Genomic DNA, 19,626 nt, shown 5'->3' on the forward strand with positions numbered 1-19,626 from the left:
CTGTACTGTTAAAACAACAACTAAAAAATAAGAATATGTCCATAAATACTGCATGGTGAAAGATGTGACACCCCATATTGTCTTGAGGTCTCCTTAATCATTTCTATAAATCAAAACAACATTAAACCATACCAATGGTGATTGACAGATCTATCTAATACTTTTTGTTTTTACAATTAACACCACATAAATGCTGAGGCCATGCTTAGTTTTATTAAATGCCAAAAAACTAAAACAAATCAAAACTACATGTTCAGCAATATGTTGAATGACAGCACAGCATCTGACAAACAAAACAAAGTCTTCATAGTGAATAGGTATGAGCTCACATGAACACACTGTACAATATCATTACAGTTTAAATAACCATTTACCTTGGCCTTAAACAGCCATAGTGGACATAGCTTCAGTTGACAAATCATTCTAATTACCAACAGAGAAACACTCCGTTATATTAGATTACATTTTCAAAGACATGTACATGCTCTCTTTTGGTCATAAATATCCCCCCCTTAAAAAACAAAGCACAATCTTAGCAGATTTTCTTTTGTTGGAAACCATACCTGCAAATTATGTTGATTTGACATTCGGTGGCAAAAGGAACGTGATACTGACACCAATGAAACTCTGTAGCGAGTCTCTACCCGTATGCAGCAACAAGAATCTGCCCTATTCTGCCTTGCATTATTTTGTGAAATTCATTATCCTAATAATACAAACAAATAAAAGAAATCTAACAACGTTACTATATTTTCTGGTCTGTCTAGGACGCGTTGCATCTATAGGCTGTTTGGGTGAACACATGTTTGTGTTATGTAAGAATGTAAGAGCAACAGATGCATAGATGTGTTGGAAATGAAAACCATAGTAACAGTGTGGCAATTTTAATGAATCAGCAATACTTGCAGTGATGTACAGTATAAGCAATTGGTTTCTAACTAAGCAATCCAAACTTTATGCACTATGTTAACGACATCTGGTGTTTACTTTTACCTTAGAGTATCATAAGTGCAGACTTCTTTTAAAAGATACAGTAAGTAAGCCTGGTGTGAATCTGAAGTCAATTAAGTACTATTACGAATTGAATTGTAAATCCTGATATTGATACAGAGAAAAACTTGTTAGCTGTCATTATCTTGGAATTGAGTCATTTTACTGATACCAGTGGGTGAGAGTGTAATCATACATTATATTAATAATCTGTAAATATCCTATGTGGTGCAGTAGGCAGCATTTGACAATAAAAAACAAAATAATACTGAGCTGTTTTATTTGTTCACAAATCTGCTGTGAACCAACAGAAGAGTGATTCTCAACACTGGTTCTCAACCTTTTTGGCTGAAGCAATGCCTCACTGTAAACCCCAAGTGAAATCTTGAGGTTGAAACTACTTCTGTATGAGTAAAAAGGAATTTAACACAACCATTGCAAACATGACAGCATATTTCTATATCAGAAATATATATTTTTTTACACATAATACATGATAGTTCAAATCGTCTGCAGGCGTCTCGACCCACAGGTTGAGAACCAGTGATCCACGGTAACGTCCTGCATTCTTTGAAATCACTTTCTCAAAAAGGGTTCTGAAAAAGCTGAAACCGCTTGGCTTTGTTGAGCTGAACACACATATACTGTGTGGCTAACACTAGCTGTATGCAATTCGTTTTGGAGTTTTGCGTACCTTAATATACAAACTGTTTTACCCACAGGGATGAAGAAAAAAGTGTTCTTCTAAGTACAAAAAAATCCCATCTGTATACGTTGTTTTACAATCACCTCATTGCACTCACACTCTAAAACAAAACGTGCATAAGGCCACACATCAACAGGATAATGCAAACAAAGATCAATATGTACATGAATTAAAAACATTCAGTGCTTCAGTAAAATGTCCTGGCATTCATACTGTCTGTTTTTTGACGTTTGGCACATAGGAAACAAAAACCAACACCCACACATGCCTTCATAATTTGACTCAAACATGACAATCTCTTAAAACACAGAAGTGATAAGCATTTACATAATTTTTCAGCAGTGGCATACATTCCAGTTGTTCATAATCTTTGAGTCCTATCATGTCCAGTCCAGAGTAAGTAGGAAAAACAAGGACAGGAATGCAATGAGAAGAGAAAAGAAACAAACAAACATAAACCTAAGACAAATATGCATTCATCTAACTGGCATTGCAGGTGCTTGAATCTTCATGGATATGTACAGTGGAGTGCAAATTGAAATGGGTATGTTCCATTTGAGGGGGGAATGGTGATGTTGGGTGTATTAAGATCCATTAGGACTGGGCAGGCACTACTTTTTTAGGGGTGGCTGGCTTCTTGGTTTGCCAGAGATGGCTGTGGATGGTCACCGCATCCACGCTGGCCGACATGGTCTTGGCTGGTATCTGACTGAACTGCTTCTTGTCCGAGTTGTACTTGTAGAGGCCGTCGATCATCTTGCGTGTGATGCTCTTCGGGCCGATGCCTGTCAGCTTGTTGATCTCCTCCGTCTCGGGGCAGTAAGTGTAGAGAGAGCGAAACTGGCAGCCGCCATCTCGGAACAAAACCAAAAAGTTGTTGGCCTCTGATTTCTCCATTTCCTGTTAAGGTCAGGGGAGAAAAGCTCATTAGTTACAGTATGAAAGTCATACAGTATGCTCAAGGAAAGCTTAGGTTCAGGTGATATTTGACTCTTCTCACTCTTTTCTCACAGCCCTAATTCTAGTTATTTAAAAGTGTGTCTGCCCTGTGATTTAGACTGGCTTAAATGCTAAAATGTTTTTTCAGCCTTTCCTCTCTGCGATTAGAGTACTATTTATTATTCTTTGACTAGCCCTTTTTGTAACAAAGCAAACCTTTACTTGTACATACAGAGAACATAACCTAAATAAATATTGTAAATCACTGTGATGGAAGGGTTTTAAAATGAAACCTCTCAAATTGTTTACTTTATTTAGCTTAATATCAGAGAACCAGGCCTTTGAATTTGCCTGTTCCCTGGCTAATGCAAACTCAAAGCTCAATTTTTACCTGTTGTCTTGATACATTCAATATAATGTAGGCTGCTTTTCCTTATCACTAATTGTATTAGTACAACAACAAAGTGCTATCATACTCACCACTCTGTTGTCATTCACAAATTAATTCCATTCAATCTACTTTGGTGTTTTTTGCAATCAATGTTCAGCTACGCTATATTACATTTCCTGCAGAACTTAATGTCTTTCAGCCTTCCCTTCATTGCTTTTTTTTAATTTATTTTTTTATTGTGAACCACCTTTAAAGGCTTGACTGTTAAAGGTACGTGGCGTGCATCATCAACCTATCCATCCAACCCCTGCAAGTGTATAGAACCATATATTTAAAACTCCATGCCCTTACCTCCAGGATCTTGTTCTTTTGCCCCTCATTAACCTTGCCTGCTAAGCAGCAGTGGGCCAGAGCATTCTGGATGATGTGCTTGTTAGATTTGGCACTGGGCTCCTTGTATAGCTTTGGTCCTGAATGAGAACACAGGAGAGAACATTAGGATTGGACTGTTGTCATGACAACTACACAGTTATGTCAAAGAAAAGACTCTCCTCCCTATTTTTACTCATTTCTTTGATAAATCATGCATGAAGATTGCTACTGGTAGCATATCCATGTGTTACTGGGCGGACTGAGAAAGAAATTGTAGCTATGAATGCAGCATTAAGATAAAAAAAAAAGAAAGCCCAGCTAATATGTTTGATTTACATTGTACATCTACTGAGGTAGGAAACCCTACCAAGAAGGAAGTGAGAAAAGAGGAGGACTTAACTTTGGACGAAAACAAATTACAATATTACTAAAAAAGATTTAAAAAAAATGCTGTCATTCAGTATCAATATTAGCTGCACTGGATACCGAAATTACACAAGATAAAAAAATGGATAACTATGTTTATGATGTCATTCCATAACATGTTACCATTTACCTTTATGCCTTAAAATCATGTTTATTCTCCAAACTATTAAGGGTAAACTGAAACTGTAGTCAGCTAGTTTTAACATTTGCATTGACAACCGATGCTATAGAAGATATGGCCTAAGTTGTCCTACCAGTGTACTCTGTGTTAGATGTAACAGAGGAGGTCGTGGATCCATTCTCCCAGTCCTTCTCTCCATTCCTGCTGCTGGAGCGACTTGGGGACAGGAAGCCATCTGCAGAATCTGGCCTAGAAAACACACACACACACACACACACACACACACACACACACACACACACACACACACACACACACACACACACACACACACACACACACACACACACACACACACACACACATATACATGCAGAGTATTAGATTACCTTTCTGCATGGGTGCTGCTTCCAAACACTCTGTTCTCTTTTTCTGTAGGCAGGGCAGGAAACTACTTTACTATAATACAAGCCAACTAGATACTTTGAATCTCCAAAAATAAATCCTTCCAGCCATTGCAGAACAGCAGTATTAGACTGGTGTCATTTTCCCACTCTGTCTACATCATGTCTATACAGATGTACCCCTTACTGTGAAGGGAAACTGTGTGTACTATTCCAGCGCACAGTTTGAACTTGGTTTGGGTGTTTGTTGCACATCGTCACAGTAACTGGTAAAGTAGCAAAGCTTGCAAGCACAGGCAGTGAGTGCGGTGATGTGAGGCAGTCTGGTGCATACACGGTCAATAAAAAACGACAATCAATTATAGCGCAACACTTTACATTTACTCTTTTTCTTGACTGCAAACTGCATTATGTGTCCCCTCTATACGTGAACAACGGATTTCCATATATACAGAGTGAATACAGTTTATTCCACTGACATCACAATGTATTTACAAAACACAGTATTCTGCGTCTGCAATTATGTGAAATCAATGAGCACAGCACATGTACAGTACAACTTCAGCCAACCTAAGCTCAAATGTATAATTTTTTGCGAACTTCCCACGTTAACAAGTCATCTTAGTCTTTTTTTTTCTCAAAAAGGCCTAATCTTCCAAAAGAATATAAAAGGTATAATTTGGATTAACTACATGCTTGCATATTTCAAGAACAACTGATTTCTTGAATCCCACTAGCAGATTTTAAGACACAACATGGGGTTAAATGACTTGATAAGATGGATGTTTATGCAGGGTGTGTTCTACAGAACAGGTCTGAGACGCAGTGACTCGAAACAAAACTAAACCATTTACTTTGATGTTTTATCAGGTGTGAAAAAGGCCAAGCAGAAAGGTAAGTGGAAAAAGGCAAGTCATTTTTTTGGGGGGTAAGAAGCGTAGCATTAGACCAGTGCTTTGAAGTTCATCATAAGGAAATATGTTGCTTTTACTTTAGGGTGCTCGATCAATCCTTGATAAAACCCTGCGTGGAACAGGGTTTCAGTGCAGGATTGGGCTCAGTGCAGTCTGAAGTGCCTTAAAGTAAAACTGCCAAGCAGAAACTAACCTTCTTCTTCTCAGTTTAGGAGAGCTCAGAAAGCAGAAGAGAGCACCAGAGGCTAAACTAGCACTTCTGACGTGTGTGAAACAGCAGGAAAGAAAGTATTAAAAGAAGGAAGGTAGAAGAATACAGAAGTAATGTTAGACCTGAGAACTGGAGTTAGTCTGGAGAGCTTGGCTTTAAAAAGACAAAAAGGTCAGAAAGTATTACTGCACATGAAGAACAGTTAAAGAAATATGTTTAAAATTCACTCCAAAGTCAATGTTTCTCAGATATTTTCAAGTTTCAAATAAATTGTTTTGGCATTATTTTTTAAATATTATATGTCCAATTAAATTCATGTCTGGCTACACCTCGACCAGTAATGCCACAAATGCTTTTTATCAGATACACATGCCAAATTTCTGCCCTGTATAATTCAGTGTGCTTTTACTCTATATATTATGCATTGACTTAATGCTCTTCTACAGTGGCTTAGTTACTGTAATTCCTAAAACAAGTGAACCAGGACAAAATTGTGAATTATTCTCAATAATAGCAGGGTGCCAAGTCTGTGTTTTTATGTTTTAGGTATTCCAATTTTTATCATACAGCAAACTGGCAGTAATACACAAGTGTTTTTACACCTAGCATTTTTTTTACTACACATATCCCACTGCTATATTGCTGAATTAGTTATGTATCCAAAAGTTTCAAATTTTGTAAAAATTTCCTGAAAACATCAAACTTACACCAACAGCTATAAACTTGTAAAAACATCTCACCTTGGCGATCTCTTCTCGGAGTGAACACTGTCACTGTCTCCCAGGTTGAGGGAAGCAAGGGACAAGCTGGAGACTGAAAAGACACGTTGGCGTGAACCTGGATGTGAGATGAGATGTGATACAGCACGACACAGTTACACCGGCACCATGAATAACAACACCAGGCTGTCCACTATGTTTGGTACCAACCCTGTCACAGAGCATTGCAGCCTCAGTGTTTGGACTAAAATGAACTCTAACATCCAGTAATACACACAAAGTCCACATGGACACCACTATAATATATGCATGAATATGTATTATTACACATTATACTGTATACTGTATAATGCATGATTTAATTGACATAAAAAACACATACAAACACACAAGTATTGCAGTGCTCCTTCAGTATATCATCATGTCCAAGCTCAAAAGTTCTACTGTATTCATTTGGGCTTGTTAGGCAGTAGATGAAATGTCACAATTAACCCAGTTGAAAGCTTAAATTGACCAAATTAGATAAATATCTGAAATGAGTAGTTATTGTGATAGAATGTGATTAAGACATTCTCAGGTGGCACAAAGCAAAGTGGCAGCAGGACACAGATTCAACGGATGGGATGACCATGACCTCTCTGAGTGGGGGCCGTCTCCATGGTTACCTGTGGCAGCTCTGACAGGGGTTTTGGGGGAGTCCATGCTGTCGCGATGGATGGACTTGGTACGCCCCCGCCTCTGCTTGGCCCCGCTGACTGGTCGAGGCTTAATGACAGTATCCATGTCCTCCATCAGTTTAAGCTGCTTCCTCCTGAGATGTTCCTGCTTGATGAACTCCCTCCTGGCCTTGTCTTCCTCCTTCCTGACGCGCTCCTCCTCTGCTTTCAGTCTGAAGAGACAGAGCAGAGGAATGGGAGGAAGTCAGTGCAGAGAAATATTGTAAGTGTTTTCTGTTCAGCATAGGTCAATGAACAAGTATTAAAGGTCCCATGGCATAAAAATTTCATTTTATGAGTTTTTTTTAACATAATGTGAGTTCCCCCAGCCTGCCTATGGTCCCCCAGTGGCTAGAAATGGTGATAGGTGTAAACCGAGCCCTGGGTATCCTGCTCCGCCTTTGAGAAAATGAAAGCTCAGATGGGCCAATCTGGAATCTTCCCTTTATGTCGTCATAAAGGGAAAGGTTACCTCCCCTTTCTCTGCTTTGCCCGCCGCCCACAGCACCCAGAGAATTTGGCCCGCCCATGAGGAATTCTGCACCAAGGCTGAATTTCGGGAAAGAGACTTCAGATACAGTATTAGGGGACCACTGAGGCCTATATGAATCCATCCACATCCAAAATGCAGCATGTCATAGGACCTTTAAGTTAGAAATTGAACATTTAAATCAGATGATTTGTTTGTTTGAAAAATAGAAGAAAACATCTGGTACTTCACATTTTATTTATTAATTCACTTGATACTAATTTCCAGCAGTGGAATAAACCTCATGTATATGTTTCAAGATTAAAAAAAAGAAATTAGAGTCTAAAAAACATGGGACACATGGAACTGCATAAACCATTAATATTTCTGATGGTGGATATTATATATAACAATCTGTGTGAATACATTTTTTTGCCAGACTAAAGAAAAGAGCACACTACACTGTGTTCTGAAAATGTGTATGGACTTATTTTCCAGATGTGTCAACATACCGAGCTTCCTCCTTCTTCTGCTCTAACTCAGCCTCCTGCTGCATCTTCCTCTGCTGGCTCTCCTTCTCCCTCCTCATCCTTTTCTCTAACAGAGCAGCCCTTTTCTGAGCCATGTTATCCTCGGCATTTCCATCCGCCTGAGTCACATAGGAAACAAAGTCAGTCGCCTCACACTGTTTTAGGTAAAGAGTGTAAGCATAGTAAAAAAAATCCAGTATCATTTAGTGAATATTATATATTACGGTTTTGTAGCTGCTGTTCATTAAGCAAAGCTGACATTCTACGGTTGTGACAGATTATTATGTGATACTCCCAACTTTTTATTCATCTAATTGGATATAATGAATGATATCATTTTAAACAGTTATTGTGAAAGGTCAACTCTCCTTTGTGAAATTAGAGTAAAAAGGTTGGCAGAGGCAACAGAGTAGAGGCTTCTTTTCTGGATCCAGACACCTAAACGTTTATTACGTAATTGTTATTATTCAGTTTTTATCAATATTCTTTGTATTGTTGTTCCCAACATAGGCATGCCAGGCAGCCAATTTCAGTACAAATTGGTTTTATTTCATGTGTACATCCTTTGCTCATCCCTCAGCATCCACCCTCACATCCACCATATATCCAACCCTTCCCCAACCTCACATTTCCACAGCTGTGCCTAAATTATTCACAACAGCCCCAGTTTTATGACCTACATCGAAGCCCAGACTGCAGCTAGCAAGCTATCTTAGCACCCATAATGGGAAGATGACATGTTTTCTGAACCATTCATCATCTCATCATGTTAGAAACAAGAGTGTTTCCTGATAAAAAACAAAAATGGCTGCCTCAGGTTAAAATGTAATTGCCTTTTTTTTTTCTTCAGAACTGCACCACTGCATTTTGAGGCTTCCAGTGGCGCTGCATGGTTGCTACCCAGACTCTGCATACTGTGGTTTTTAAAATTGATATTGCTGGTTCTTTGTTCTTACTTGTTGACAGAAGTTCCAGTTTGTTTGGTTGTGCAAATCTTTTTATTTTATTTATTTTATTATGAAAAGACAAAGTGCAACAAAATATCGACATTGGTGACAGCTCTTTGAATCAAACGCCTACCTTGAAGAAAAAACCACAAGAAATCTTCTGTTCCTGATACGGGCCTTCCGCATCACCCTGCTGCATCTCCAAATCATTATCAAGTGACAGATCATCCAGTGGCTTCACAACTGACAGAGGAACCTCAATCAAGCTGCTCTTGACTTGGCCTGAGGCTTCTGGCTGGGGAGGAATCTCTGTAGGTGTCACTGTGAAGGTCTCTACCACAGGGTGGGCCAGAACCTCAGGAAATGTTGACTCTATGGTAGGTTTCAGATCTGCAACTGACTTCTGAACTGAATCTGCTTCTGTTTGTTCTCTCTTGTTCTGCAGGTTGGGGGAGCTGGGCGGTGAGTTGGCTACACATACACTGGCAATCTCCCTCTCTGGGGAATATAGTGACTCTGTCTCCTTGTTTTTATCTCCATCTGAAGCTACTGTCTCTGGATTGGAGGTTGCTGGTTTCTCCCCCATGTAAACGAAGGAACTTGCCAAGGGCTGGCAGGGAGAAAATCGCCGTAGCCTGGGGATGCTGTCGACAGATTGTGGGGCAGTTAGGACTCGATTGTAAGGGGCCAGCTTTAGCTCGTTGGGTCGAGCGGCGCGAGGAGTACGTGAGTGGAAGGAGGCAGATTTGCGTTTGATGCTGGTTGGAGAGCGGTGGGTGGAACGGGGGGAGTCGGCAGGAGAAGAGGGTCCTGAGGATCGGGTAACAGCTCCGGCTCGACTCTGTTTTTGTGGTGATGGGGTTGTATGGGGAGGAGGGATCACCCACGCCTGCTGATGTTGTTTCTCCCTCATGGACATGATAACTTCCTGCTGCTGAGCCAGTCGCTGCATCTCAGTCTGAAGGAAGGCTAATGAATGGTTCAGTTTCTCAATCGAGCGCGTATACTCGGTGAGATCTACCTCGGTGAGCTGAGCATGGCTTTGACCACCTTCCTCTCCTGCACCAGGCGACTTTGTCCAACAGGAAGCGGTGCTGCTTTGCTCTGCCCCATCAGGTGTGTCTGCCTTGCTCCTCCCAAATTTGAAGGTGGGACTTGTGCTTGCTGCCTTGCCTTCTCCGTCGGTTTTCCCTCCTTCCTCTCCACTGGCAGCCCCATCTCCTTTTCTCTTTACCACATTGAGAAACGCTGAGTGACCCATCTTTTGCCGATGCCTTGTGAAAGCAGCCTCCACTTTCTTCTTCTGCGCTTCGATGGCTTTACGTTTCTCCTCCAGCCTCATCCTCAGCTGTACCATCTCCGTAGCCATGACCTGAGCAGGGTCATTGGCTGGAAGTTGTACAGGTGTGGGCGATGCTTGAGCAGTGAGGGGGGGTGTGGTTTGTTGATGGATGGGGCTGTGCTCAGGGGTCGGGGCCCAGGAGACAGATAACGGGAGGCAAAACTCGGAGCCCTCAGGAGTGGTCTTGAGGGAGCTGCTGCTGCACCTCCCCGAGTCTGGCAATGATGGAGTATGCTTCCTCTTCTTCTGTTCAGCAAAGCTGGTCAACTTCAACCCTGAGGGGGATTTGCTGTGACTGCTTGGGCAGGGGCTTGGCGTGTCCATATCCAGGTCCATGTTCACAGAGCAGTCTTTCAGAGAGGAATCCTCATCTAGCATGTCTTCTGTTTGAATATGGATGCCAGTGTCCACCTCGGTGGTGTCTGTGGTGCTCAGAGGCCCTTGGGAGTCCAACTCTGACACTGGCTCCAAGACACCAACACCAGCCCCGTGGTCCTGAGTGTGCAGGAAGAAACCGCTGTTGATCCCCTCCGCTGGGGGCCTATTTGGGCTGTGGATAATCTGAAGGGCTTCCTCTATGGAGGGAGTTTTTGCCATGACACTTCCATGTCCGTTGGGGTACGCTGGCCTGCTAGGCTCCATACCAGCTAGGCTGTCTGGGCAGCCCTCCTCCTCAATGCCGACAGTCTGGCCATTTACTGGTTGGAAGGACAGGTTACGCTTCATTCCGCGGGGCAGGTGGTGGACCTTGAAGCCAGAACCATCATCAGTGCTGACAGACCTGACCATGCCACGCGTGGAGGAAAGACCGCCGGAAGCAGAGTCCTCTTTGTCAAAGGGGATGTCAAAAGACACTCCATAAGGCCCAGACCTTAACAGAAAAACAAAAAAGAAACATGATTACATTTTAAGATACCTTTTTTGTATTCATATTTCTAAATTCTTTTCTAAATTAAAGTCTGGTTTGGAAACATCACAATACTGTATGCTTTTCTTAATCCCCATGGGATAATTAATTGTCTTTGGGATTGTATATTTTAAATGGGCAGCACATAAACAGGACAGTAATATTACTAACCTTTTTTCTTTGGGCCAGGTGCCGAGGTTGCCATCAACAAAGGACATTGAGGTTGACCTCTTGATCTCTCCTGGATGACGCAAGTAAGCAAAGTAAGAATCAAAACAGAACTTGATTTACATACAAGTAATCATATTTTGATATTCATACCTAACACTTTGTAAAAACCAAAAAAGTAAATAAATAAATAAAAAATCACCCACCTGAGTTTCGAGGCTGGGGTCGGAGGGGCAAACTATAGAATGAGAAAGAGAAAATTACAAAACATGTTATACATTGTACTACATATTTTCATGGTCCTTTTAGCTTTACTTTGTCCAGATATGAATTGTGCTTAAAATTCCGATCTTATTTGGCCTAATCAGTACCATATATTCACACCTGCCAGCTGCCCACCAACTGGCGTAAACTACTAGCCAACAAGCAGCCCCATTCGAATGGAAGTGAAATGCCTTGCTGATGCATTTTTGGAAGTATACCTGGGTCTTTCAGGACTTGGGGGTCTCTCCATGAAGCTCCTCTTGGTTGCCTTGGAGATGGGGATTGCTGGTATATTCTTCAACAAGAATGAGGGCTCTGAGGTGACACAATAAAGACAATTGATCAAACTGTGCTTTCACAATGTATAGCAAAATAATACTATTTCCCCCCTAATTACTTTGCTTTGTGTATGTTTGAGATAAAATGCACCCACAGTTACCTCTACAACTACTATTACTGCTAGCACTCCCCACCCCTTCTTTCCACACATGACAATACAGTTGTTTTCGCTACTATTGTCGTAAGGTCAGAATTAAAGACTTGCCTGTGCCTTCGTTGTCCAGCATTCTTGGTTTCACAAAAGACGGCTTGTCCACCTCAAACCAACCAAACAGCTCTGCCATGAACACCAGGTAGTTATACTGGGAAAATATTCAAATAAGACTAAGATTAAAATCATGAGATTGGGAAACATATAATCACTCAGCGAACACAGTGAACACATGCTTTATCCACAATACACAACCACACAAATGCATTGTACCTATTTATCCAGCAGGTGTCACTGTGAACCCTTATCTCAGAGAACCTGAGTTGAGTATTATTTGTATCTTCCAGTCTGCCCATAAATAATTCACCAATCTTGCTCCATTTCACAAAGTGTCGTCTTAAGGGTAAGATGCTTCATAGATCAAACTACAGAGTAGTAATTCACGATGGGATCTCTATTTATCATCCTTTTCAGCAAGGTATTTTCAAAAAATAAGTGGCATTTAAGGAAAATGAATAAATGGCTTTTGTGACATAATAAAAGTCAGACTTTTCACACTGTAATCGTTTTTGTTAGCTAAGTTAATGTAACCAACAGCATGGCTTTTCACATGCTAGATAAGCTAATCTTGGCATGTCAACAGTACCTGTGGTAGTAGAGAGGAGTGACTAACGCATTAACCTAATTTATAGAATAGAGGTCAGCTATTTTTTTCTGCTCTCGATCCACCAGCCAACCTGAACTGGATTGGGTTAGAATTGCTGGAGGGATCTTTGCCACTGCTGTGTCTAGTGGTGTCCATGTCTGAATCAGGTCAACATACAGTGGGAGGTCAAACTGCAACTGAAGTAATTTCCCTCAGTATAACTATATATGTATTTTCCCAAACCCACTGTTGGTTTTTTCTTTATAACAAAGGAAAGCTGTATGGACTATGAAAGACTATTACACTAGATCTGCACTCTATTACAGAGGTGAAATATGCAGCCTTTAGCAAAAACACCACATGGTTCAACCTGACTTTTTTGTCGGCCCCATTGTCAACACTGTAGAATAATCCATTCAGTCTCATATTCAGTCAAAATACTGCATTTTTAATGAGTCAAGATTTGTGCCATCATGAAAATGTTTAATTTTTTTAATTGAGCGTCATTATCTTGACACAAAGGCAAGAAAAAAATCAAATTCCTCCATCAAAAACATGTATTTTGCATTGTAAACTAATTCCAGCTCGATACGATGTTTTCCACTTTTACATCTTTCAAGAATCAATATTTAATCAATTACCACGCCAAACTGGTACCTTTTTTTTTTTTTGCAGTGAACATGCCGGCACTGGCTTACAAATGCACAAGTGCACACGATATGCAAAATGAGTGCAGTGAAGCAGGCACGACCTTGAGGAAACACGCCCCCTCCCCAGTCTCAGTCCATGGTCTCCAGACAAAGACATTGCTGCATGGCTCAGCTCTAAATATACCTGATTTACCTCATCAGCAACATTTCACTCTACCAAGCACACACCAGCAAACACACACACATCATACGCCCCTCATCTGCAGCCCAAAAGCACACCAGGAGGGGCAGAGGCAATTAACAGCAGTAGCAGTGGTTTCCCTTGGGTGTTACTGCAGCATTTTAGCAGGTTTTTTTGACTCCTTTTTTGTTTTCTCACATGCTAGAAAGCAGAGCTGCAAACACGTGAAAAGGTGTGTCGCTATGACAAAATCAAGGTGTGAGAAGCTGTCGTGCACATGGTTACCAAGTTATTAAAGTAAAGCAGACACACTGGATTATCATCTTTACGTGTAAATTGAACAGTTGCTTACTACAGTTAGTTTTTCAATGAGTCAATTAAAGATTTTCATCTTTTCCATCATCTTTTTCTAGCTATGTTTTAAGTTACATTTGGCTTTCTTATAACTAATTGGGGTTAAATAACTCTTAAGCATAAAATTACTAACAAACAGCTAGTCAAATGCCAAAGTGCAGGTTACCTTCAGGAGTGTTCAGCGTGTGAAGCAATTCTCAATGGGGTAAGACAAACAGAAGAAGAAAGAGCCAGAAAGAAATAGAGACAAAGATCTCCTGTTGTCTGCCCAGCCGAGATTGGTGGCAAAAGCCCAACCAGACTTCTCTCTTCCCATCTGCCCGACTGACTACTACCAACACACCAGGTGTGACGGTTATCGCTATACCACCAGTCAGCAGTCACACACACTCACACAGATCCCCACACAACCAACCACTACGCCTATCTCCCTGTTGACTGCCATTACTACCTCTGCCAAGTCTGCAGCGATGCCAAATCTGTCTTGTTTGGAGATTTGAGCGTCTGAGTGTGTCACTCTCAGGATGAGAACAGGAACCTGATTGGTGATTGCTAGAAGAGAGCTCAGGGTTGAGGGAGGTGGGGGTGGTGGAGGGAGCTAATCCACTGTACAGGGATGGGCGCAAACAGCCTTGCCTGCATGTACTACACATGCACACATGAACGGTGTAACGTTTGAATGCACTGCCGATGTATAGGCAGGGTTTGCATGCATTAAAATGCACATAAACAGCCTACAAATTATATTATCACACAGACAGTAGGCTTAGACACACACTGAGTGTTCGCAGGGCATTAATGTCAACAATCATTGGGCCAGAGGGATAAAGGATCTAGGTCCTGCAGCCAGACAGACAGACTCAATTTGGAAAAGAGAAACCTTTTTTAAAAGTAGAAAACAAAACCAATTCAAAAGAATGAACTTCCATGCAAAAAGTTCTAAAAGTGGCCACAAACAGACATGAAATATTAAAGCCGCATTAAAGAGGCAGCTTATGAATTACAGTTAAGTGTGTTAATTGCCTTCCTCAGGGCAACCTCAGCAAGGCTGCTGCCACAAACCTCCTGGTAAAGAAGAAGCAAACGCTGGCAAAAGCCCAAAGCTGGTGAATTTCATTTCTCCTTCTTGGATCCACAGATGGTAATTTAGATGCGCTTTGAATTAATTAAATGAAAAGCCAGTAAATGGGAGTTGGTTGGTGTGATTTACTATCCTTGTGTCCATTAGGAAAGAATGTCCCGAAGTAATGTGTGTATTCTATGGCTTTGGGGGTTGTGTGTACTAAAGGCTGGTCTATCATCTGCTATGGAGACCATTCAAATATAATTTGGACTGATCCTGTCTTCACCAGGCAAGCATACAAAATATTGATGCTGTCCCTCTTTCTCTCTTTCCCCTCTTTAGTCTCTTCCACCTCCTTTCTCACCGTTTCAGACTCTCTACTGGTGTAAATCAGTGTTTTCGCTCCTCCTCGTCTCTTCTCTCCTGTTTCCATTTTCTTTCACATTATTAACACCTCTCTCACTTCCCCTCCCCACTACTGTCTCGGCTCACTCTCTATAATAAGGTCTCTCCGTTAGTATGACGGGCCACGGCGTACAGCTACTGAGGGTGTGACTGCCTGGAAACTGGGTCAAGGTTACTGAATCTAACTGGTTCTGAATGCAGTTCTGCTGCTCTCAGGCAATAGCTCTGCCCTGCTGGGATTTGATTTTTGTATCCCTCATGAACTCAGTGTCAGCAAATACTGCTACTGGCTGGTTAACACAACTCAATTATTATTATTAGTCGATGTGTGTGAGCTTTGAGCTGCAGCCATGTTATTCATTCCACCAGTACTCTATCCCCTTATAATGTTTATATATATATATATATATATATATATATATATACTATAATATTAGTACAAATATCAATATTGCTGCTACTGTTACTAAGCACCAGCATTGCTCTATTGTCACGTACTGGTTCCAGTACTCAGGTCTCTGTTTCATAACAGTATTAAGTCAAATTCTTTTACTTTTACCTCTACAGTATCATTTAGCTTCAAAGTGAAGCACAAAATATGATTTGCAACAGCAAAAACCAAATCTGTTTATATATTAAAGAATATTTCCATTACTATTACAGAAGTCTTTTATCAGTGTGTGTAGAAAGTCCATGTAATCAATTTAACTCAGCCGACTAATGTTTTTAATTTAGTGTGTGCAAAATGCTTTCTAGCAGGAAGGAAACACAGCTACAACTGCACTGTAACAGAATTTCTACATTTAATGTGGCTTAAAAGCTGATGTTAGACAGTCTAGTGATGTTTGCCCTTACAGTGACCTGTGTTCAGTCTGTGCTGAGAACATCTCTCTGTCAGAGGACATGCTGAGACAGAGTCAAAGCTGTCCAGACACATAAGCTTTTTTTTACTGCTTATGCAGCTCTTAGGCAAAACACACACTGAGATGAGACAAACACAAACACAGCACAGATGGAAAGTTAGCCCAAACCACCAGAGAAATTGTGCCTTTTGTGTCGCAGACTAGGGAGAGACGCTGTTTTGGTACATTGTGGGAAATATGTATATGATGTAAAGGTTTTCGACCGACAAAAGTACATTTATGAACACAACTGGAATGCTTTTTTTTTTAGAGCCAAAACAGATATTTTACATACATATTGTATTATTCATGCAAACCCACACAATGCATAAATGTAGCACGTTTCTCAAACTTAAGACCTCTTTTCACAAAAATTCTACACTGTACTTTTGGTTGATCTGAGGTGACCGATATATGTTATGTAGGACAGGGAGGGAGTGAGTTTGCAGTAGTCTGTGCAAGTACAGCTGCCCAAGCTGTTTTTATGACGGGTGCATTGCAGCAGTATCGCACATTTACTGTATATACCAAAAAATTATAATCAATCATCTCCCATCAGTAGCAGACGACCTCGATACTGCACACACACAGTGGTGACACCGGTATAAGGTGTCGGACTGAACAGAGGACTGGAGGATATGCAAAGCAAGCTGTGAGTTAGAGAGAGAAAGGGAGCGAGTCAGTGAGAGACAGAGAGAGAAAGTACGACGGAAGAAAATTAGAATAATCACAGAAACACACAAGGAACACACACGAAAAATAAAGGGCAAGAAAATTTTAGAGAACGACAAAGAAAGAAAAGAAAAAAAAGAAAAAGGAAATTAAAGAAGGAAATAAAGAAGAAAAGACAAGGAAAGAGTATGTGAGGAAAGAATGAAAAAAACACACGCAGACATGTTGGTATGGCAATGCAGCTCTCCAGGCTTGTGGTTGGTTAAGACAGATAGTTTGGATTGAATGGTTTTTCCACAACATGACTCACCACGCTGGCCCACAGAGCTACCCATTTCTCCTGTTTCATTTAGCCTTTCTCACTGGATACCACACCATATGGTTTTCTAATCAGTTTCAGCAACAAAAAAAACTTATGAATGAATTAAAACATACAGGATTTGTATCCGTTCACGGAAAAAATCATTAACTTAAGTATAACTCGACAAATTTCATGTCTGTAATTTTGTAAATGTGCCATCGAAGACTTGACATTACTCCAGGGTTGTGTTTTTTTTTTTATAAATAACCACCACTTGCTTGGATATTATGTTAACAACCATTTTTTTCATATGGTGGTTTTTCTACTAACTACAATTGGCATTTCTTCTTCCTGCTGGCTGGTACGCACACGCACGCACGCATGCACACACGGACGCACACACACACACACACACACGCACACACACACGCACACGCACACACACACACACACACACACACACACACACACACACACACACACACACACACACACACACACACACACACACACACACACACACAAGCCATTTCAGAGTGGAGAATTGGGTTTGCAGAGAGAAGCTTTGGACACCAACCACACAGGATCAGTATCACAACACAAGCATCGATGACATGTAGCATATTTTTCACTAGAAAGAACAGAAAGTCTTTAAAATTATAGTTTAGCTCAATTTACAAGACTCATTTCTAAAAATCAACTAGCTTAAAAAAATGGTTTCCAAGGAACTCAAAAAAAGGTTTCCAAAAGAATTTCTGTACATTTGTAAGAATTAAATAACTGTTACTCGCTAAATAACTCTGTAATAGAGGCTTCAACCTGTACAAGTTTGATCACTTTTGTTATTCAAAGACTTACAGTAACTTACTGGCAAAACTTAACAAGCCCCAAGCAATGGTTTGATACAGAAGTGAGGGTTAAAATTGTTTCAACTATAATAGCAAATCTCACATTTTGGAAATGAAACTCCAAACCTTTTTTACCTTTCCAGATTTAAGCCGTACCTTGATGGTGGAGGAGGCGTAGAGCATGTCCTCCAGGCTGAAGTGGCAGCAGCTGTTCAGGTTGTCTTTGCAGAAGTCCTGTATGAGCTGCAGGTTGTACAGCCGATCAGCCAGCGTCATGTTCTCCTTCAAACAGACATCTGGGAGGGCAGAGGGAGCCATCAGGTGTCAGTGTGACCTCAGTATGGTTATAAAACACACCTCGTGGTTTTCAGTGGGCTGATGGTTTTTGTTTGGATCAGAGATGGGTGCAGTGTGTTAAGTACAATGTTGAGGGTCTTTTAGTAAGGAACTGCTGAGGTTTTAAGCACAATGGTTTGTGACTGACCAATCATGACAGCGTGTTGCATGTCATGAACCTGTGGGTGGAGCTGTGTGTTAATACATTTAAAGAGTAAACAGTGTTGAGTGATTAATCCTTTGTCCCTCCGATGTTTTCATTTCAACTGAAGGCTTGTGTGTGTGTGGATATGTATTGTGTATGAGTGTGTGTTTGATGAGCCCACTATCAACACACTTCATTAGCATGTAATTATGTTGTATCTTTTGTTTGTGACTGATCTTTGATCTATTGACTGATCCAATCAGGGACAGGAGACAAAATGGCACAAATCAAATCCCCAAACACTGCCAGGTTTTGAAAACAAAATCCAAAAATCTTAACATTTTTCTTTTCATATTGAGGAGTGAGGAATAAAAACAAACAGAATCAATGTGCTCAGAGCTCAGCCATGTCCTTCTTTGGTTGGAAAAAAAAGGGTTTCTTTTCGGCATCTAGTTGAAATGTGTTCTGAAAACAGATGTTAACCATTTTGTTGTTAATGGGCAGAAACAGTTTAAGGGCCAGAAACCTTTAAAAAGAAACATTCAGTGTTTTCATTTGTATTTGTTTTGGTGAACAGAGCTCTTAAACTACTGTGGATAAATTACACCTTGTTCGACGTTGCAGGACGTCCTGTCCCAAACCAACACACACAACTTTTACATTAGCCCACACTAACTGTAAACTCCTTACCGTCCAATGATAGCAGCTGAGGGCAGTAGAAGTGCAGCAGAGCGCCCAGGGCCGAGCCGTCTGTGCTGTCTTTCAGCAGGTTGTCCACTGGGGGGATCCAGGGAACCAGCTGGGTCGAGGCCGGCTCCTTCCTGTAGCGAGCCTGCATAACATAAAATACACACCTATAAACAAAACTGCATTGTGCAACATTAATCTGCCTACATCTACAGTACCTATTGGGCCAGACACATCCTATTGTTTCTTTTTTCAATCAGAGCTGCTAAATTAACCATCTATAATGATGCAACCATCACAATAGCTGTATCTTTATTTTCTCTTTAAAGCAGCAACACTTTAGAACACATCAAGGCTTCATTAGATTTACTCGTGTACTCATGTACGAAGTGTGTAGTAAAATGTTTTAA

The 19,626-nt window shown here is 40.8% G+C and overlaps 1 protein-coding gene across 7 annotated transcripts in view; it reads right to left on the minus strand.

Annotated features, from left to right (window-relative positions):
- Positions 1–193: 193 nt before the first annotated feature.
- camsap2a (calmodulin regulated spectrin-associated protein family, member 2a) overlaps positions 194–19,626 on the minus strand; it is a 53,036-nt gene continuing 33,603 nt past the window's right edge. For 2 of the 7 annotated variants that reach the window (XM_031307198.2, XM_031307196.2), the window contains 14 exons: positions 19,220–19,361; positions 18,205–18,344; positions 12,081–12,177; positions 11,755–11,851; positions 11,479–11,510; positions 11,276–11,345; positions 8,989–11,068; positions 7,891–8,027; positions 6,859–7,082; positions 6,215–6,311; positions 5,457–5,522; positions 4,079–4,194; positions 3,378–3,496; positions 194–2,596 (listed from right to left, as the gene is read on the minus strand). In XM_031307198.2, the coding sequence (XP_031163058.1) occupies positions 2,291–2,596; positions 3,378–3,496; positions 4,079–4,194; positions 5,457–5,522; positions 6,215–6,311; positions 6,859–7,082; positions 7,891–8,027; positions 8,989–11,068; positions 11,276–11,345; positions 11,479–11,510; positions 11,755–11,851; positions 12,081–12,177; positions 18,205–18,344; positions 19,220–19,361 (3,723 nt within the window). In that variant the 3' untranslated portion in view covers positions 194–2,290. The remainder of the gene's footprint in view (positions 2,597–3,377; positions 3,497–4,078; positions 4,195–5,456; positions 5,523–6,214; positions 6,312–6,858; positions 7,083–7,890; positions 8,028–8,988; positions 11,069–11,275; positions 11,346–11,478; positions 11,511–11,754; positions 11,852–12,080; positions 12,178–18,204; positions 18,345–19,219; positions 19,362–19,626) is intronic. The other 5 variants (XM_031307202.2, XM_031307200.2, XM_031307201.2 and 2 more) reach the window with 3 other exon arrangements.

The sequence above is a fragment of the Sander lucioperca genome, chromosome 11 (assembly GCF_008315115.2).
Source record: "Sander lucioperca isolate FBNREF2018 chromosome 11, SLUC_FBN_1.2, whole genome shotgun sequence".
NCBI classification, from domain to species: domain Eukaryota; kingdom Metazoa; phylum Chordata; class Actinopteri; order Perciformes; family Percidae; genus Sander; species Sander lucioperca.